Source organism: Chiloscyllium punctatum, chromosome 8 (assembly GCF_047496795.1).
Source record: "Chiloscyllium punctatum isolate Juve2018m chromosome 8, sChiPun1.3, whole genome shotgun sequence".
Taxonomy (NCBI): domain Eukaryota; kingdom Metazoa; phylum Chordata; class Chondrichthyes; order Orectolobiformes; family Hemiscylliidae; genus Chiloscyllium; species Chiloscyllium punctatum.
Window position 1 is genome coordinate 37,767,063 of NC_092746.1, and position 22,482 is coordinate 37,789,544.

Below are 22,482 nucleotides of genomic sequence, written 5' to 3' on the forward strand. Positions count from 1 at the left end.
GATATTGAACTGTGGACTGCTTCATTCAACCTCAATGACTACCTGCTCATTAATATTAAACTGGAGAAAAGATTTACCAGGATACTGCCTGGAATGGAACGTTTGAGTTATAAAAATAGGCTGGATAGGCTTGGATGTTTTTTGCTGGAGTGTTGGAGGTTGAGGGGTGATCTTACAGAAGTTTATAAAGTCATGATGGGCATAGATAAGGTAACTACCAAAGGTCTTTTCCCTAGAGTGGGGAGTTCAAAATTAGGGGCCATATTTTTAAGGTGAGAGGAAAAAGATTTCAAAAGAAAATGAGGGGCAACTTTTTTACGCAGCATGAGTGGAATGAAATGCCAGAGAAAGTGGTGGATGCAGGCGCAGTTACAATGTTTAAAAGACACTTGGATAAGTACATGAATAAGAAATGTTTGGAGGGATAGGGCCAAATGCAGCCATGTGAGATTTGTTTAGTTTGGGAATATGGTAAGTGTGGACTAGTTGGATCAAAGGTCTATTTCCATGCTGTACAACTCTATGCTCCTCCTGCACTCGCAATGTCGAACTGTAGATAGGGAATATCTCTCCTCCTCTCCTCCTCTCCACCTCCTTCACAGAGTTTCCAGTGCAACATGAGAAATATATGTTCTCTGCAAATGCCAAATAGTCTATTCTTGCTCCAATTTAAGTTTATGTAACAGTGTTTTAGGCACAGTTTGGTTATTACCTATACATTATAAATTCAGGTCTCGTTTTTCTGGTAACATTACTTTGAAATGTTTTTTTTTCTTATAAAACCAATTAGCTCTTCATTATGATATAATTTCCATGAAATATATTTTAAAAGAATTTCCTAGTTAGTCTTGGTCTCCTGTGGCATAATCAGTAATTTAGTCTGTTTGACAATTTGTATACTTATTTTCCTGTCATTATGAGGCATGCAACAAATCACGGAATAACTACTTGTCATGGAATTTAACAAATCAATCATCTGTGTGAATGCAAAATTACTAAAGACTCCAGTCCTCAAAACTAGAGTTCATTAATTTGACAACTGCAAATTACCATCTTCACAATTGTTTATCCTTGTCTCTGTTTACAATGGAACCGAGAAATCTGCTTTCAACAGGAAATGCAGCATCAAAACATTGTGCTTTAAACTTGATACTTCATCTAGAAGGAAATGATTGTGCGCATCTTAAAGTTTTCCAGTGAATCAGAAAACAGATTTATTTTAACCTTATTCTGCTCTTTGCATTTTTTGGGGCTTTGTGTTGTGTGATTGCTGTATATATGTTTTGAATAGGGATATGCAGGCACTACTGGAATGTAAACATGACACTGTAACAAATATTTTGTAATTTCATTATTCTTTCCGAAATGTCTTATTTACATGGAGGAAGTCCTGATGTGTAATACATGGCATTGAGCTATTTTCTGTTTGTACTGAAGAACCTTTCACCAAAGGTCAGTATTGAGTTGTGTAATAGTGTGGTCTAGTAAATCACAGAGCACAGTCTCATTCAACAGACTGCTCCCATTTGATGGGAAAACAGAATTGCCCTAATCTTTTGGCAATGCCATTTTGGAATGCTTTATTCTTGTTAACCTTTGGGGTTACTTTGAAAGGTATTTTTACAGGGCAAGTCGAGTTGAATGGATACATCTGAATGGTGATTTTCCAGCACTTGATTCAATTTTATGCAACTTCTGCTTATTTTGTCAACTGTTGCATATCAACGATTTAGTACTCAGTTCATAGGTTTGGTGGAAATATTTAATTTAACTGAGGCTTGATCTGCTTTCGGATATGTGCATATATGTTCATATTTAAATATTTCTGTGATTTCTGACCTGTCAAATCAATTTCGTCATTTGACAGTTACAAAGGCATGATCTATTTTACATCGGTCAAATATAAATAGAACTGGATTTCAAAACAAGAAACATTGTGGGTTTTTGGGGGCAAATATCTCAAATCTTCTTTCTTCCATTTGGTCTTCTGACATTCATCGTTCCCACTGGATTCAGAGATCCATGGGCTCAGGGAAAAAAATGAGTTGGGGGGAGGTAGGGGCATAATGGATGTGTAATTGGATTGGTAATCCAGAACCCTGGGTCAATGTTAATGTTCTGGGGAATATGTGTTTGAATCTTACCACGGAAGATGGAGAAATTTAGATTGATTAAAATCGGGCACGGTGGCACAGTGGTTAGCACTGCTGCCTCACAGCACCAGAGACCCGGGTTCAATTCCCGCCTCAGGCGACTGACTGTGTGGAGTTTGCACATTCTCCCCGTGTCTGCCTGGGTTTCCTCCGGGTGCTCCGGTTTCCTCCCACAGTCCAAAAATGTGCAGGTTAGGTGAATTGGCCATGCTAAATTGCCCGTAGTGTTAGGTGCAGGGTAAATGTAGGGGAATGGGTGTGGGTGGGTGCGCTTCGGCGGGTCGGTGTGGACTTGTTGGGCCGAAGGGCCTGTTTCCACGCTGTAAATAATCTAATCTAATCTAAAAACCTAACATAATGGCAACCATGTTACCGTTGTTGATTGTCATTTAAAATTTATCCGATGTACTAATGTGCTTTAGGGAAGCAAATCTACCAGTGTTTCTTCGTGCCTTTATCTGACTGTGTACCCACAGCAATATGGTTGATTCTTAAATGCCCTCTGAAGTGGCTGAACAAGCCATTCAGTTGTATTAAGTCACTGCAAAGAATAAACAAAAGGAATGAAACTAGAAGGACCATCCAGCGTTGACCTAGGCACCAAAAACAGCAAAGACCCTTTTGACCCTGCAAAGTCCTTCTTACCAACATCTGGGACTAGTGCCAAAATTGGGGCAGCTTTTCTACAGACGAGAGAAGCAGCTTCCTGGCACAGTTATACTTGTGGAATCATACTTTAATGACAATGTTGCAGGCACTATCACCAGCCCTGAATGTGTCCTGATCCACTGTCTGGTGTTGTATCAGCGTGGTTTACAGCTGGAAGGAGCTGTGCTAGAAGTTGTCAGAGGTATAGATGCTATTGGAGGGATAGAAAGGGAAGCAAGAGAGGAGGGGGAGTGGCATTTTTGGTTAGGGATAGCATTATGGCTGTACTTTGGGTGAATGTTTCTGAGTGATTGTCCAGTTAATTGATTTATTTATTGTCAGGTGTACCGAAGTACAGTGAAAAGCTTTGTTTACGAGCAGTACAAGAAGACAGACAGTACAAAGACGTACAGTACAAAAAGACTTAGAGTATACAGGTTGCATTGCTTGTTGAGGCTTGACAGTCCATTCATCTGTATAATAACAGACGGGAGGTAGCTGTTCTTGAATGTGCGTGTGTCCAGGCTTCTGTAACTTGTGCCTGATTGAAGAGGTTGTAGGAGAACATTACCGGGGTGCAATGGGTCTTTGATGATGTTGGCAGCCTTTCCACAGCAGCAAGCCATATAGAGGGATTGCTTGGATGGAAGGTTGGCTTCCATGATGGTCTGGGCTGTGCACCTTCTGCAGTTTTTTACGATCATGGTTGGAGCAATTGCCATACCAGGCCATCATGCACATGGACAGTTTGCTTTAAATGGTGCATCGGTAAAAGTTGGTCAGGGTGCTTATGGATACGCCAGACTTCCGAAGCCACCTGAGGAAGAAGAGGCATTGTTGTGCCTCCTTGAACATGTATATGGGTGGAAGTGACTAATAAGAAAAGGATGACCACCTTGTTGGGATAGTCAGTGGGAAATTATAAAGCAAATATGTATGGAGATCTCAGATACCTGTAAGAATAATAGCATTCTAATGGTAGAGGATTTTCACTTTTCAACCATAGACCGGGACAGTCAGAGTGTAAAGGACTTAGATGGGGAAGAATTTGTTACATGTGTTCAAGAAAACTTTCTTATTCAATATGAAACCTATTAGAGAATGTACCTACTAGAGAAAGATTCTTATGTAACCTCTGTTGGGAAATAAGGCAGGGCAAGTGACTGATTTGTCAGTGGTGGAGCACTTCGGGGCAAGTGATCATAATTTTATTACTTTTAAAATAACTATGGAAAAGGATAGAATTGATCAAAAAGTTAAAGTCCTAAATTTAAGTAAGGTCAATTTTGATGGCGTTAGACAGGAGCTTTCAAAAGGTTATTGGGGATGCTTTAAAAAGAGATAACAAGAGTTCCGAGACAGTATGTTCCCGGAGTGTGAAGGGCAAGGCTGGTAGGTGTGGGGAATGCTGGATGAGTAGAGAAATTGAGGTTTGGTCATGAAAACCAAGGAGGCGTATGTCAAGGATAGACCACTGCAATCAAGTGAATCCTTCAAGTATAAGGGCTGTAGGTGTTAAGAGGGAAATTAGGAGGGCAAAAAGAGGACATGAGATAGCTTTGGCAAATAGGTTTAAGGAGAATCCAAAGATATTCTATAAGTACATTAAGGTAAAAGAGTAGGAAGAGAATAGAGCCCCTTAAAGATCAATGTGGCTATCTATGTATGGAACCACAGGAGATGGGTGAGATACAAGACAAATTTGCATCAGTATTTACTGTAGAGGAGGACGTGGAAGCTAGGGAACTTGAGGAAATAAATAATGATGTCTTGAAAAAAGCTCATATTTCCAGAAGAGGAGGTGCTGGAGGTCTTAAACTGCATATAGGTAGATAGCCCTTGGACCGGATCAGGTGTTTTCCAGAAATTTGTGGGAAGCTAGGGAATAGCTTGCTGGGCCCCTTGTTGAGATATCATCAACAGCCATGGCTGAGGTGCCAGAAGACTGGAGGTTGGCTGTTTTGGTGCCATTATTTAAGAAAGGCTGTAAGGAAAATGGATGGAAATATAGGCTGGTGAGTCTCCTTTATGGGGAGGGGATGGCCTCATGGTATTAACGCTGGACTGTTACTCTAAAAACCCAGGTAATGTTCTGGGGATCTGGGTTCGAATCCCAATACGGCAGATGATGGAATTTGAATTCAATAAATAATCTGGAATTAAGAGTCTCATGATGATTATGCAGCCATTGTCGATTGTCACAAAAAAAGTCATCTGGCTCCTAATGTCCTCTGGGGAGGGAAACTGCCATCCTTACCTGTTCTGGCTTACATGTGACTCCAATCCCTTCAGACTCTTAACAGCCGTCTGGGTAATTAGAGATGGACAATAAATTCAATAAATTCTGGCCTAGTTAGCAATGCCCAAATCCCATGAATGAATAAAAAAAGAAATCAGTGATGGGTAAGTTTTTGGAGGGGATTCTGCGGGAGTGGATTTACATGCACTTGGAAAGGCAAGGACTGATTAGAAATAATCAACATGGGTGGGAAATTGTGTCTCACTAACGTCATTGAATTTCTGAAGAAGTGAAAAAGAGGATTGATGAAACAAAGTGGTCGTTGTTGTCTATATGGACTTCAGTAAAGTGTTTGACAACGTTCCGCATGGTAGACTGGTTAGTGAGGTGAGATTACATGGGATCCAGGGGGAGCTAACCAACTCAATACAAAATTGGTGTAAAGATAGGAAACAGAACATAATGGTAGAGGGTTGCTTTTCAGACTGTAAGTCTGGGACCAGCAGTGTGCCACAAGGATTGGTACTGGGTCCACAGTTTTTTGTCATTTATACAAATGATTTGAATATGAATACAGGGTGTATGGTTAGTAAGTTTGCTGATGGTGCTAAAAGAGATGTTGCAGTGAACAGAGAAGAAGAGTATCACAGAGTACAATGGAACCTTAATCAGGTAAACCGATGGGTCAAGGAGTGGCTAATGGATTTTAGATAAATGTGAGGTATTACATTTTGATACGCTCATTCCTGAAGAAGGGCTTATGCCTGAAATGTCGATTCTCCTGCTCCTTGGATGCTGCCTGACCTGCTGCGCTTTTCCAGCAACACATTTTCAGCTCTGATCTCCAGCATCTGCAGTCCTCACTTTCTCCTAATTGCATTTTGATAGTCAAACTGGGGCAGGACTCATACAGGTAATGGTAGGAACTTGCAGGGTGTTGCCCAGAAAAGAGATCCAGGGATGCAGGTGTATAGTTACTTAAAAGTGGAGTCATAGGTAGATAGGGTGATTAAAAAAGCATTTGGTGTGCTTACCTCCATTAGTCAGAACATTGAGTATAGGAGTTGAGATGTCATGTTGCTGCTATACAGGAGATTGGTAAGGCCATGTTTAGAATACTGCATTCAATTCTGGTTACATTTCTAAAGGAAGGATATTCTTAAACTTAGCAGGGTGCAGAAAAGGTTTATAAGAATGTTGCTGGGCCTGAAAGGTTTGAGTCATAGGGAAAGGCAAAATAGGTTGGGGCTTTTTTCATCTGGAACATTAGAGGCTAAGGTGTGACCTAAGAGAGGTTTATAAAATCATGAGGTGAATGGAGAGGGTGAATAGCCAAGGTCTTTTTCCTAGGTTGGGGGAGACCAATACCAGAGGACATTGATTTAAGGTGAGAGGGGAAAAGGACCTGAGTGGTAACTTTTCACACAGAGTATGGTGCATGTATGGAGCAAGCTGCTAGATGAAGAGAAGGGGGCAAACACAATTACAACATTTAAAAGGTATCTCAATGTGTATATAATTAGAAAGGGTTCAGAGCGATATCAGCCAAATTCTGGCAAATGGGACTAGGTCAGCTTGAGATGTCTGCTCAGTATGGATTAAAGGGTCTCCTGCCGTGCTGTATGACTCTATAACATTGACTCCAGGCTCCATGAAATCTCAAGGCATCATATCTAACATGTGCAAGGAAACTGTTTCCTGGTTACCACCTGCAGATCACATTTCCTTCCCTCTTAGTTGATGAATTAGGATTTGTGAACACTGTTGAATGTTGAATACTAATTGGAGGAAGCACAGAGGGTGGTGAAGATGCAGAATATCCTCTGGGTGGTGGACTTCTGTGTCCATCACCAAGAGGGCTCTGTAGTATACTACTAATGGAGCTGAATAAGTCCTCAGGGAAAAGCTGTGGCATGTAGTGAGGGAACTAACAAGAGTAAGAAACCTACTTGATCTGTCCTCACCAATCTGCCCTGTTGCTGTTCAAATTGCCGATGAAGCTTTGTCAGATTTAGCATGATCGAAAGAAGCTTTGATTATCAAGCAAGTCATTCCGTTATTGAGTGGAGAAAAAAATCTGGAAACAGTACTGATCAATCTTAATTAAAAAATGATCAAAATCCATTCAGTTTGGAAGGTGCAAAGGTTTGAAAGACACACATAAGAAGTAAATGCAGTGAGTAGGACAGACCCTTGATACTATTGTCAGTGCTGTGGAGCATCAAAACCCCATAGGTACAGCTGTCTCTGGCTATTTAAGACTATACTTTGCATGTAAAACAATATATCACTTTCAGAAAACATGCCAAAATAGGACTGTGACAATTAGAAAATGTGGCAAACAGAAGACAGAATCCGCTGAGATGTGTAATGTTGGCACAAGAAATTTGTTGTGCTGTCGATAGGAAGTGGAGGCCTGCAAGCCACAATCAGCTCTACCAAATATGACAATAACAGAAGACTGACCAAGTATGTGTCACCATTCATTCCAATTATGTGGAAGACAAATGGTATGTTGGTTCCATTGTAAGTGGATCTGATTGTAGGAGCAAGAATGTCTCACTGCAGTTGTGTAGGGCCTTGGTGAGACCATGTCTGGGAGTATTGTGTGCAGTTTTGATCTCCTTACTTAAAAAAATGCTGTACTTGCCATAGAGACAGTGCAGCCAAGGTTCACCAGACTGATTCCTGAGATGGGCAGGATTGTCATTTCTAAAGACATTAGGTCAACCAGACCTGTTTTAATGGAGTTTGGAAAAATAAGAGGGGATCTCATCGAAACACATGAATTTCTGACAAGACTAGATCCAGGGATGATATTTTCTCCTGACTGGGATATCTAGAGCAAGATATCATGATCTCAAGACACTGGGTAGACCAGTTTGGACTGAGATAGGGAGGAATTTCTTGACTTATAGACGGATGAAGCTGTGAATTCTCCATCACATAAATCAGTGGAAGCCAAGTCACTGAATATACTTGAAACAGAAATGGATTGATTTCATTTTGTTATGGGTAGAGCAGAGAGAGCTGGAGAATGACATTGGGATAGGGGATCTACCATGATCATATTGAATGGCAGAGCAGGCTCAATGGGCTAAATGGCTGACTCTTGCTTCTATTTTCCATGTTACTATGTTCCCATAGTGGACAGACCAACAATCCAATAGGTGGCAATGAACATATCACAGTCTAGACTTATTTGTGTATGATGGACATGTCATTTTCTCAGCTTCACTTTGTGAAGATATCCTGGAACAGAGACTCTGTGCACACTTATATCACCTATTTCAGTGCCAGAACTAGGCAGAAAGTCCACAAGTTTAAAAGGATTTTCTGTCTGGGACAGAATCCAAGTCAACAGCCTTCATTGAGCAGTATTCCCAGTCCGAATTTGTGAGATTTTGTGAGATAGTAAAGGATCCAGACTGCCTGAATTCACGAGATCAGAGATTTGCAGGAGATTGAGCAGTATTAAATGTAATTATGATTACAAATCTAGAAATATTCCTCATGAAAATAATGTTTTGGGGGTGAGGGTGAGGGTGAGGGTGAGTGAGAATGTCAAGGTTAACACTGATTAACACTGAGGAGTGTAAGTATCACCCATAATGGTGAGGTCAGGCAGACTTGTGGGGACAGCAGTGTAGGACTCTGAAAGTGTAAGACTCACTGGCTAGGCTTTCCTTATTCTCTTTGTAATGATGGACAGAAATGTGGGAGAGATAGACCTGTCTTCCCCCAGTGATAATAAAGTCAGTGGTCGGCCAACAGCTGGAGAACAAGCCCACCCCTCAGCCATACTGCACTGCAGGCAAGCTAATTCATTACAGAGTAGGATTTCTATCCCTCAGTGGTGGAACGTAGCTCCAGTTCTAGCAATGCCACAGCTCCATATTGGTTATTACAGGGACTGCAGGTAAGTCCATAAAGGATCTTAGTGGGTCCCAGATCCAAGTCAGTCAGGGGTGTGGGAGGGTCTTTATCACCTTGGAGAGTGGAATGGGTGAATTATTTGGTTTCGAAGCTAGGAATTCAGGCTTCTACCTTCAAGTGGAGTGCCTCCCACAGTGGGCAAAGAGCAACTGCCAAAGGTAGAGCCGTATTCCATCCTGCCATTTATAACAAAACAGACTGCCCACTCTTATCTGCCTGTCTGTCTTAACCATACCACAGTATGGGCAAATAATTACTGGGGTTAGTTGAGCGGTGAGCAAGCTCTGTGAACTGTGAATTATTTATCTACTTACAGTGAGTAGCTTGCTGGTTTTGCTGATCACCCAGTCTCCAAATTATGAGAGGCAGCTCAGGGGTATAAATAAGGGAAGGTGGTGGTTAGACCTCCTGACCTACATTACATGCCTCCCCCACTCCTAACACTCTACTGAAAATACACTGAGTGGGGATATCTCATATCAAATCAAAATTCTACTTTATTAGCATAACTTGTACATTGTTGCTGTCATACAATAAACTACACCTGTTTAAGATGAGTCAATTCTTGCCAGAAGACCAAGTGGTTTATCTCTGCCTCACTGGCCATATGGATCCCTGTCAGGACAGAGGGCAGTTGCAGCAAATCTACCAGATACCTCATGCAACATGATGAGCTGTGATGAGGGCTCATAAAACTTTCCACCTTGCTATAGGTACTACCCAGATGGTACCATTTTCTGCTGTCTGACATTAAAGTGTAAAACTGTGCTTTCTTTTGCTCTCTGGATCATCATGGCAGGAAATTTCTGGACTTGGGATATTTTCAATCTGCAGCAGGACAGATGTGGCACTATAAAAATGTCTCTTTATTTCTGGAGAAGAGCAAATAGCTTTTAAAACCAGGCTTTGGGTGGTGGTTGATTGGCAGAATAGCATTTGTCCACTTGGTGGTCAGTACAAATCAATCACGTAATGTATGTACCTGGAATCACACATCAATCAGTCTGGACTAGAGTGGTAGATTCCCTTCTCTAAAAGGTATTAGCTCGACCAGTCAAGGTTATAAGAATGCAACAGCCTTCGAGGTCAGCTTTGAATTAATTTTTTTAACTTACCTTGCTGAGATTTGAATGCAAGGTGTTTGGGTTGGTCGTTTGGTTCATAACCATTCAGCTACTGTACCTGTCATACTTGGCAGAGGAAACACCTGCGTCTCTTTCCCTGGGACTGGAAAATCATTATCGTTTGGCTGGACATCTAAGGTATCAATCCATTCAAGTTGGAACCAATATGGCCAAAACAGGCTTTGCAAGTCAGTGTCATAAACAACCTGAGCCCAAAAGGTTTTCACCCTGTTCTATGGTGTTGGGAACATGAATCTGTGCAGTGGCAGGTTTGTTAAGGATTATTTTATCATTAAGCATTCCTCACGAGGAGCAAAGCTTGTGACTGCTGCTTCCTTGGACTGCCTGACTATTGAATGCTTTATTGTGCATCAGGTTAAAATGTTTGAATTGCTGGGAAAAAAAAGACGCAAGAACATTGGGGGATATGTTCTCTCAGGTTGCACTGATCCAGATAGGCATGATCCCACTGCAGTTTCAAAGGGACGTGGTGATGTAGTGGTGGCGTCACTGAACTAGTAATCCAGAATGACAGGCTAATGTTCTGGGGACCCAGGTTTGAATCCCACCGTTGCAGATGGTCAAATTTGAATCCCATAACATCCAAGATAAAAAGATGCACTATGGTGGCCATGAAACCAACGATACTTGGCATTAGAAAAATCCAGCTTACTTTAGGGAAGGAAACCTGCCATTCTTAATCTGGTCTGTGGCCTACATGTGGCCTCAAATCCACAGACGTGATTGACTCTTAATTGACATCAGGGCAATAAATGCTATTCTGGCCAGCGACAAATGAACAAATGAAAAGAAAAGTCTCTCCTCTGCCACTCTGATTGATTGGAGCTAATCATGAGAAGTGACCAGAGGGGGCAGGCCCCTAACACGACCAAGAGACTGCCCTAAGATGCTTCACTTTCAGTTGTATCCTAATGCAAATGTGGCCCTTTTCCGATTACAGACTAGGCCAGACTGTCAGCCAGATTCCAGCTGGGAAATCTATCTTGATAAGAAAATTAAAAAAACATGGTTGCTGGAAATCTGAAGCAAGCATAGGAATTGCTGAAGAAACTTAGCAGGTCTAACAGCATCTGTGCAGAGAAAGCAGAGCTGGCGTTTAAGGTTCTGAACTCAGCTCTGAAGAAGGGTCAATGAATCCGAAATGTTAACTCGGCTTTCTCTCCATAAATCTATCCTGCTGCCTTTTCCAAATTAAAAATGATTTGTATCTGTAGTGGAATTAGCCTGTAGTAATTCTCCATTTTTTTTTCTGTTCCCACAGGTTGCATGTATGAAAAAGGTCCTCGACATTTTTATGATGACACCTGTGTAGTACCTGAAAAATTTGACAGTAAGTGATTCCACTTTTTTTTTAAACATTGCCACATCAGAATTGGGATTTAAAATTTGGGATGAGCACATCATGTAGAGTCAAATTGGGACAAAATTCCCAAAACCCAAAAAATTGTGGGTCTTTGAAATGCCAAGGGAGTTTGCCAATGTGCAAGTCAGGTTGGCTCAAGATGACTCAAATTTCCTTTTAGAGAAAATGGTGGAAGATTCAGATAGATGTCTGTCAATCTCCACTGAATTCCCACTGCAATTACAGTTTTGCTAATCAGGACAGTCATCTGAGGAAATTCCTGAACCTTGTTTATCTTTGCTTCGGAATCGGTTTGTATAAGGAAGTTGTCTCCTTTCTCTACGGACTTGGTGATTGAAGGGTTGGTGGAATCGACAATGTTACTGAGGTGGCATGGTTGACAGAAAATTCAACAATAGAAGCTTATGTTTTGAAGTGCAGGCAGTTTGTAGAGATGGTAGCATTAGAGGGGTAGGTGCTAATCACTGTTTAGATTAGGTTAAAAATCACACGACACCAGCTTATAGTCCAACTGGTTTATTTGAAAGTACAAGCTCTTGGAGCACTGCTACTTTGTCAAGTAGCTAGCTCCTATCCAGATGTGGCTGCTTTCTAAAGGAGCAGCGTTCCGAAAGCTTGTACTTTCAAATAATCCTTTTGGACTATAACCTGATGTTGTGTGACTTTTAACTTTATTCACCCCAGTCCACCACTAGCACCTCCACATCATGTTTAGATTGGGATGATCTGAATTTCAGATTATGAATGCCATGTTTTATTTTAGTTAAAAATCACACAACACCAGGCTATAGTCCAACAGGTTTAATTGGAAGCACACTAGCTTTCGAAGCGACACTCCTTCATCGGGTGATTGTCAAGGAGCGACGCTCCGAAAGCTAGTGTGCTTCCAATTAAACCTGTTGGACTATAATCTGGTGTTGTGTGATTTTTAACTTTGTATACCCCAGTCCAACACCGGCATCTCTAAATCATGTTTTATTTTCTATCGATACATTCCGTGGGCGGCACGGTGGCACAGTGGTTAGCACTGCTGCCTCACAGCGCCAGAGACCCGGGTTCAATTCCCGCCTCAGGCGACTCTCTGTGTGGAGTTTGCACATTCTCCCCGTGTCTGCGTGGGTTTCCTCCGGGCGCTCTGGTTTCCTCCCACACTCCAAAGATGTGCAGGTTAGGTGAATTGGCCATGCTAAATTGCCCCTAGTGTTAGGTTAGGGGTATGGGTGGGTTACGCTTCGGCGGGGCGGTGTGGACTTGTTGGGCCGAAGGGCCTGTTTCCATACTGTAAGTAATCTAATCTAATCTAATCAAAAAAAAAAAAAAAATTCCCTCATGTAGTTATTTGCCATACAACATCCTTCTGAAAGCTTTAAAAACTTCCAATAAAAAACAACTCCTGCTTTGCCCTGAACACTATATTTAAGCAATCTATCAACTGAAAATGCAGTTAAAATATTTTAATCATTCAAGGTTCAGAGAAGGAGACCATTTGTTTTTAGGTGATTTCTCCAGTCAGCTCGGCCCACTTGACATTTTTACTTGGGTGGTGAATGCTGAGGCAGCCATTTAGCAAGCTGCTCCAGTGGGCACACTATGGGTTGACCCCTGCATTTAATCCTCACTATAGATGTCCTAAAGCCTATGGGGTAGCCTAGAGCAATTATGTTGCATTTTTAACATCGAAAAAAGCTCCCAGATGTATCCTGAAGAGAAGAACAAGCTGAAAGTCAAACCAAAGAAACATTTAGATGGGCTAAGCATTCAGATGAGCAAAATGTTAGACTAACAAATGTTAAGGATGCTCTTAAAAGAGGAAAGTGTAATGGAGGGGTGGAGAGATTTGATTCCACAGAGGTGAACTTCAATGACTGTGGAGTTGGCTGCCAACTGTATTGCAAAAGGAAGAGAAAGTTGTCACTTTTTTTTGGTTAATGGTGTTTCAGTACTATAGGAAGGGAGGAAACCTGACTGGTGAGACTCCAACGGAATTACAGGAGAATTAGCTGTGGAAACGGGAAGTGACAACACAAAGAGAAATTTAAAGAAGAAAATGGGATTGGACATTGGTTTGAGGAATACGTGTTGGCAGTTTTCAAAGAGGAGGAACAGTAATGACATTTATAATACTACCCACAAAATGACAAATGGATAGCCAGTCTACTACCAGCCAATTTGTGGCCTTGCCTGAACTCAATCTCACTCCTAAGGTTATTTAATCAGCCTGTTTGGGATGACATCTATTTTCTTTTTATTTCACCATTTGCATATATCTAGCACTGTGGCAGGCTGGTTAGTAGTATGGCTACATAATTTGCTTCCATGATTTTGTTTTGTCAGTAAGCCTACTGTCATTCCCCTATTTTACAAACCTATTTCTCAGGAAAGGCTTTAGGAACTTGCAGTGAATGACACATAGGTTGCAAAATTATTTGGCTTCTTATTGCTTCACCTACAATCCTATGTCTAGAGTATATGTGTGATTTTGAACAGTCTTAGGCAATATGGCAAAAAAATTATCTACCTTTAAAGACCTTTCATTTGTGAAAGAGTCACAGTTGAAAGTATTGTATTTGGAAACCATATGTGACACATATTGCAAATTGGCTCAAACATCCTCTCCATAAGTCATCAACAAATCACAATTGAACAGGTTACCAATGACACGTAGCATCATTTTCCAAAACATAAATCACCTCAGTGTTGGCCTGTTTTTAAAACTCACACACAGAGCAAAATTGGGAAATACAATATGGGAGATTAAATTTCTTTTGGGGTTTATCCATTCTCTTGTTGCAGTTTACATAAATTATCCACCAAGTTTCTAAAGATAAATGATTGAGAAACCCTGGGAAAAATAATGGCACAAACTTCTGCTCTGTGAGAACTGAAATTTTCAGACTTACAATGGGAGTCGCCACAGAATATTCACATGTGTGTAAGAGAGAAAACAAGGGAGTGAAAAACAAAAATAGGCAACAAACCCCTGCCCTTAAAACCAGCTGTTAGCAATTGCTCCCAGTTCCATTTTGAAAACTTTTTTTACTCCCCTGAGCTCTAATCAGTGATAACCCCCATTTCCTGAAAACCAGAAATTGTTCCCAGTGCTCTCTGGTTCTGACCTTCTACCACTGATGATCTTTCCTACCCCTTGGTTAGTTTGTCAGCCTGGCCAGCTGCCAGGCAAGGAACACCAGAATACAGAAATGTTAATGAAATCCTCTCATTATGTCTGATAGGACTTAGCCACTCCTGGTCCTGTCAAATGCATAATCTTTTTTAGCTCAATGGCACTCATCCCATTATGATCAGGTTCCATGAGTAATTGAATTGAATAAACTACAAGTCAATTATTAGGAAACCATCCCATATTTCTGTATTAACTCAGTGAAGATCTTTTAAAGCATTAAACAGATTGTTCTTTTTCATTTTTGCAATGAAAGAGGACAAGCGGCAGACTATGTCCCAAACACAAAATGCAAAAACATTACAGTTTGAATCCCGAAAAGTGTGAATCAATGTAGGAAATTGACCAGTTTGCATAAGACTGGGGAGAAATTGTTGGAGTAGGCTCAGATTCTATGATTTTATCTCCTCGCAATAATCTAATGATATTTAACAAACATGCTTTCAGTACCTAATCAACATGCATTATAACATATCAATGCTTAATTCCAGCAGCAGAAATTTCTCCTTCACTCATACTCAAAAGTAATCTGCTTACCTAGCAGAGTGGCATGTTGCAGCTGAATGTGTTCAGTTCATTGTTCACTTATCATAATTTCACAACTTAAGTTTGGTGCTCCAGGTCTTGGAATAAGCCCCAGTTTAGTGACAAAAGGTGCCTTGTTTTTAGTGTAAAATGTTCAGTGCTATAGTGAGAAAACAAAGCCTGACACAGAACCAAGGGTCATTGTGGTGAATGGGGAATGCTATGACTACGTGTGGTTAATCTTGCAGTTTTTAATTCGAGCATGGATCCTCACTGTTGAAGAAATGGGAGCTATAGGGTTCCAGCCTCATTTCTACTATTGTCCTTGCTATCACTGAGACTTGGTGTTAGGAGGGGAGCCTTATAAAGTCTTATAAACCTGCACCATTCACTGTTTGTAAACTGTCAGTTATAATCAGGTAACACTGAGAATCCAAATTGAAATGTGTCAGAGTTGAAATTGGGATGATGTAATAACCTTGTGAAATGTAATAGTTGTTCCAGAAGATTTTCATGAAACTTGGTCAAATCAGATCCCTGTATTGGAAGAGGTATAAACGATGTATTTCGCATTGGCTGAGGTCACAAATATTTAGCTACTACTTCTTGAAAGATTGACTGTCAATACCAAGAGCATGACTTTTGAAATAGATGATGGTTAAAAAGGCTTGTGTGTTTATGTGTGTGCACATGCGTGTGTGCATGTGTGTGTGTGCGTGTGCATGTGTGTACACGTGTGTGTATGTGTGTGAGAGAGAGAGCTCTTGCTTGAGGTTTCTTTCAGTACTTTTTAATCTTGCTTCAGTGATTTTTTAAAAATTATTTTCCATTATGTATCAGCCATAAGCTTTGTCAAATTTAGTTTATATGTCTAGTTTGGAAGTACAAGCAGTTTTATGGTGTACATGTAGAAACATAGAAAATTTAATTGGGGTAGGCCATTCAGCCTATCAAAACAGCTCTGCTATTCAACAAGATCATGGCTGATCCCTTATCCCAATGCCATACTCTCCCTATACCCTTTACACATTTGGGCTCTAGAAATCTATTTCTTTCTTAAGTGTATTTATTGATTTGGTCTCCACAGTCTTCTGGCGCAGAGAACTCCACAAGTTCCCCACCTTCTAACTGAAGAATGTTCTCCCTCTATCAGTCCGAAATGGCCTACCATGTATATACTGAGACCATGATCCATTACTCAGGGGAAGCATTATCCTGGCGTCCAGCCCTGTAAGAATTCATTCAAGAGAATCAGTTTTGACTCTCCAAATTGATTTCACACAGAATTGCTGCAGGCTTTAGACAGATGCACTCATTTTCTAAGTTTCAAAGCCTGGTTCCAGAGAAACAATGACAGTATGCAATTATTTTTGAATTGCATAGCATAGTCCACCTATTTAAGCTTCCCTAAGCACTGCACAGGAGCATTACTGAACAAAATTTGACAACGAGACATAGAGTAGGGGAGGTAACTAAAAGCCTGGTTAAAGAGTTGGCTTACAAGCAGCATCCTAAGGGAAGAAAGAGAGATGGAGGTTTGAGAGGGACTTCAAGAGCTTAAGGCTTAGGCAGCTGAAGGCACAGTCATCAATGGATATTGCAAATCACTGGTGTGGAAGAGGCTAGAATTGGGGTAGCACAAAACCTGCAGTGGGTTGGAAATGACAGAGGTGGAGAGTGGTGAGGTAATGGACTGATTTGAGATCAAGGATGAAGATTTTAAAATCATGAGGTTGTTAAACCTGGAGCTAGAGCTATCACTCGAGTGATGAATAAGTGAGACTTGATGCAAATTAGGACATGGCTGCAGAGTTTTAGATGTGTTCAGATGTATAGAGCCTATGAATTAAGAGGCCAGCCAGGGGAATTTGATTATTTGATTATTTGATCGAATACTAATTTCTGACAAATGTGAAACATGCCCAAAACATCGATTCCCCTGTTCCTTTGATGCTGCCTGGCCTGCTGCGCTTTTCCAGCAACACATTTTTAAGCTCTGATCTCCAGCATCTGCAGTCCACATTTTCTCCTAAATGTGAAACATTGCATGGTGTTAATGTTTCCACAGGTGACATCAAACAGGAGCCAGGCATATATCGGGAAGGACCCACTTACCAGCGTAGAGGCTCTCTCCAGCTTTGGCAGTTTCTAGTGGCTCTGCTGGATGATCCAGCAAACTCGCACTTTATTGCATGGACGGGACGTGGCATGGAATTCAAACTCATCGAGCCGGAGGAGGTGGGTTTCCATTATTAGCACAACTTTAGTAAAATGTCATGGTGCACCTGTTCAGCAAAGGAAGACTCGGAGGTTACGTGGTGGTGAGGGGTAATGAAATGTAGGGGATTGGTTGTTTAGTTGGCCAAATGGCCAGTTTGGAGTGCAGTGCAATGCCAACAGTCTGTTGACAGATTTAATCCTCTTGTTCTGAAATTGAAATGGAATTTAATTGACTGGTGATCACTGATGTCTTCAGTTATGTGCTTTACTGCAGCAAAGCAGGACACAACCTGGTTGGCGTCAATTGTTTACTGGCTCCAGATACCCCAAGAGTAATTAATTGGTCTGATCAATTGATCAGCTCATTTGACCAGGTCAATTTCTAACTAATTTGAAGAAATAACAACAGATTACAATGTGCCCAGGTGAATGTGCACCCACAGATTTGGTTGCAATATGACTAAAACAGATCTTTTCATCGTGCAGTGCTACTCTACCTCTGGACCAGAAGGTTGGGAGTCAGATCCTACCTGCTCAAGAGGTCTGTTGTGACATTTTTGAACAGGTTGATGAAAATATCTACAAATGGGCCCAGTCATCCAAATCTCATAGACTTGATCTGGGAGTGTGACTGGGTTCGCAGCTAAGAGCTGACAGATTGACTGGCAGCATTGAGTGTTCTTGAATGCTTAAAATTATGTAACTTCTTCTGCTATTTTGTTGAATTACATCCTGATTCACTGGGAACAAATTGTGCTGAAATTTCATGCCAGGAAATTTGGGGGAACGTTAACTATGACTCGTTGCCATCAATTTAAATGGAAACCATCTACACCATGCACCTGGGATCAGGAGTTAACATTCTTCAATCGAGCTATGAAGTTCGAAAAGCCACCCAAATCTGTGAGAGTATGTATGTTTGGACGAATGTATAATTTCAATTTTACTTGCACTGACCGACACGAATGGTAGTTGGATAAGGTGAGAGTACCTTGCAAGGAACAAACAGGCCAGAGACAAGCCACATTCCATTTAAAGCACACACGATCACAGCCACACCTCAATCTTAAAAGGGCAGTGCAGTTCAAATAGTGAACATAAATAGCAGGAAACATTGATGAGAACAGAATATAGTGAGCTTTTACCAGTATCCAGCAGTATAAGCAAAATTGCTCTTGAGGTAAGTCTCACTATTAATAACAATTTCAAATTTAGATCTGTTGATTTCAGAATCATTGTTTTGACATTTACATTGAATCTAATGTGGAATCTGTGTGGCTTGAGTTGGCTACTGGTCTGAGTCATACCAAGGACAGACAATTTAATCCAATCATTTACAGTCATACAGCATTGAAACTGACCCTTCAGTCTAACTCATCCGTGCCGACCAGACATCCTAATCTGACCTAGTCTCATTTGCCAGTATTGGCTCATATCCCTTTAAACCCTTCCTATTCATATATCCACCCAGATGCCTTTTAAATATTTTAATTGTACCAGCCTTCACCACTTCCTCTGGCAGCTCATTCCATACACGCACCACCCTATGTGTAAAAAAGTTACCCCTCAAATCCTTTTTAACTCTTCCCTTCTCACCTGAAACCTATGCCATCTAGTTTTGGACTCCACCATGTTATGAAAAGGACCTTGGCTATTCATCCTACCCATGCCCCTCATGATTTTATAATTCTCTTTAAGATTATCGTTCAGCTTCCTACGCTCCAAGGAAAAAAAAATGCCCCAGCCTATTCAGCCTCTCCCTATAGCTCAAACTTTCCAGTACCAGCAACGTCCTTGTAAAATCTTTTCTTCAGCCTCTCAAGTTTCATAGCATCCTTCCTCAGATCAACTTATTGTTAATTTGCAGCAAATTTTATGTACCAGCAATAGATTATTTGTTTGAAACGGGCAGCAATATTTTACAGTCCATATAAAATTGAGCAGGTTGGTGACTTGCAGACGAGTTACACCCAAAACGTCGACTTCTCCACCTCCTGATGCTACCTGGCTTGCTGTGTCTAACTTGGACTCCAGCATCTGCAGTTTTTTTTTTGTCTCTGGTGACCTTATCCTTGCAGCTGAAGCTTTCTTTATAACCAGCTAGTATAACTGACAAAGACCTGATAATTGTGATCATGAAGGAGAAACTCAGTAAATATACAGCATTCTCCATTAGGTTTAATGATATCTTGGAATCATACAATACCAAAGAAACACTTTAGCCCACCAAATGCACTACACCTCCATAAGCATTTTTTACGAGCACTGTGTCCATGCTATAATGTGTTTAGGTTTTAACTGAACGCATGTGGGATAGATGGTGTGCTTGACAGGAAGTTTATGCAAAAGAAAATTCTTCAGTTGAGTACTTTAATGCTAAGATAAACGATGAATTCCTGTTAGTGTTAGAGTTATACTGGAACAGAAAATAATCTACTTTAAATAATAATGCTTGATTTATGAAAATCTTCCCATATTTATTGACTGAATTTAGATGCTTGAGTGCTTATTCTCATAAATAAAAGATCCACTTGCATATTATGGAATAATTTCTCTGGAGTCAGAACCAAGTTAAAAGTTTTTAAAGGAATATTTTGTATACTTTCCAGTAATTTCAGTATAAATGTCCTGTTGGACAATTATTTGATAAGACTGACCCCCAGACCAAACAGCGCCTGGACTCATGACTTTGCATTCCTGCCAAAACTTTTATTCCAAGTGCTTTTACAGCTTTTTGCTTTTGAACTGAGTTTTGAGAGGTTGCTGAAAATTGTGTGTTTTAAATCCAGGACAAACAAACAAAAACATGTTCAGACTAGCCTGGGGAAATGTTGCTCACTCCTCCTCTGGCTGTGGAGATGTGTGCATTTCTGTTGCCTCACGTTTCTCTATGAAGGACTAGTAGATCGCAACAGTGTGAAGCTTGTGGACTTTGTCAAAGACTGGAGTGAAGTGCAAGGGAGTGATTCGGTCCAGCATTGCCGAGTCTCTTTGCTGCAAAACTCTTAGGTCGCTTATGAACATTAGTGTAACAACACACTTGTCTTATTGCTTTTGATTCACTGGGCATTATAAAAGGGTAGAAATTCATCTTGGGTAGTGGCGCACTTTGAATATAAATGACCTCTTACCAGCAGAGACTGATATTTTAATTCCATTGGCATGCAATGGAAGAAAATGTTGAAGTTTGTGTATATCCGGCAGTCATTCAACACCATTTGTTTTAGTCCAGAGATATATTCCTAACCTAAAATATTCTTTAATGATTTCTATATGAAAATGTGTATTTACTAATGTATTTACTAATTTTCTTACCATTTATCAAAGGGAGTAAATGCAAGTTTTAAGCTGATGTTGAAGTTAGGTTGTGATGGATAATATTGGCTGGAATGGCTCTGCAGTAGCATTGCAGTCCCTAATAGGCAATATAGATGTTTCCATCTGGGGCAAACCAAACCCAGTAGTCTTGATTTCTATCCTGTGTATTCAAACCGGGAGCAATATAAATATAAGGCAATTTGCGCAGTAGGTTGTGCACCACCAGTAACGTATTAATTTACCACCTTTCATGTAGTAAAACTTCTTTAGACCCTTCACTGGAGTAATATAAAACAAAACATGACACTGAGTCAAATAAGGTGATATTAGCAGAAATGGCCAAACCCTTGATGAAAGTATTATGTGTCTTAAAGAAGGAAAGGTAAAAGGGCTCTGAGGTTTTGGTTGAGAATTCCAGAGTTTAGGACCTAGGCAACTGAAGCCCAATGATTAAAACTGGGGACACTCAGGTGGTCAGAAGTCTGAGAGGGTTGTAGGACTGAAGGAGATTGCGGAGATAGAATGGAGTGAGGACATGGAGAGCTTTGGAAATAAGAGTAAATATTACGCAGCCTATAACAAGTAATTGTGCATTGTCAAAAACAAAACTCTAATGTGTATCTTATCACCATATTGCATGAAGGGCAATCGAACATATGCTTCAAATGAATGTTACAGATTTAGCAAGGTAAATGTAACTCAGAGGAAGTGGAGTATATCCGTTACTAGTTCAGCTGGAGTGAAACTGGAACTGCTCTGTCAATGTAACCTGACCAATACGACAGTGAGGACAAAGGTGCACATCTACATGTAACATTCTCATTTCTATTATAGATTCAAAAGGTTGTAGATAATATGAAAGAAATAGTACTTGTTTGTGAAGAAAGAAATCAATAATAACTGGCCCCATTTCAAATTTAAACCATAATGTTTTTGAACTGCTATCTTTGAGTCATACATAGATTGTTAGGAGACATGGCTCCTGGTAATTCAGGAGTCAAGAACCACAAGGAAACTCAGTCCCAAATGGGAAATTAAAAAAAACCTTGGGCATGGAAGTCTTTAATTCACAATTTTTGAAGTACAAATGTAAAGAACTGTTCACCTTTAGATATGGTATTACAAATTAGATTATTGGGGATTATCTTGTACCCATTACACTGATCGCCATTATGTAAATGTTCAGGTGCATCAGAATATCTTTTCATTGTGAAAAGTGCTGTTATGAAAGAGCACTTGAAATGAAAGAAAACACTTTCTATGATCTCCATTAAAATATGCAAGGCGATTATAATGCCCGGAGTCCTTTCTCAATAAGTACTAAAGCCTTCAGCAGCTTTCTCTGACAGAAACAAAAGTAACCTGTTCCTGGTCTGCTTTGACTGATGGAATATTAGCTGTAGAAGAAGTGAGGAAAAAAGCAGTCAGCTTTTTAAGTTTCAATAACTCAATTGTTTACATTTCCCAATGTTCATGGGAAGACCATGGGTTTCACTGTTCTTGAACCAACCTGTTCGAAAGCCTTATTGCACACCTCTGGAATAGGTGGGACTTAAACCCAGGCTGCCTGGTTCAAAGGTAGGGCTACTACCACTGCACCAAGTTTCAAGAACACTTGAACTGCTTGCTCCAGCTGAGGGCTGAGTTCACAGTTTGATTGTCATAGTATCATAGAGTCATAGCACGGAAACAGACCCTTCAGTCCAATCTGTCCGTGCCGACCAGATATCCTGACCCAATCTAGTCCCACCTGC

General features: G+C 40.6%; 1 protein-coding gene across 5 annotated transcripts in view; it reads left to right on the forward strand.

Moving 5' to 3' along the window:
- Positions 1-22,482, forward strand: part of etv1 (ETS variant transcription factor 1) — a 146,349-nt gene that overhangs the window by 113,013 nt on the left and 10,854 nt on the right. For all 5 annotated transcript variants that reach the window (XM_072575386.1, XM_072575388.1, XM_072575383.1 and 2 more), the window contains 2 exons: positions 11,383-11,451; positions 17,259-17,428. In XM_072575386.1, the coding sequence (XP_072431487.1) occupies positions 11,383-11,451; positions 17,259-17,428 (239 nt within the window). The remainder of the gene's footprint in view (positions 1-11,382; positions 11,452-17,258; positions 17,429-22,482) is intronic.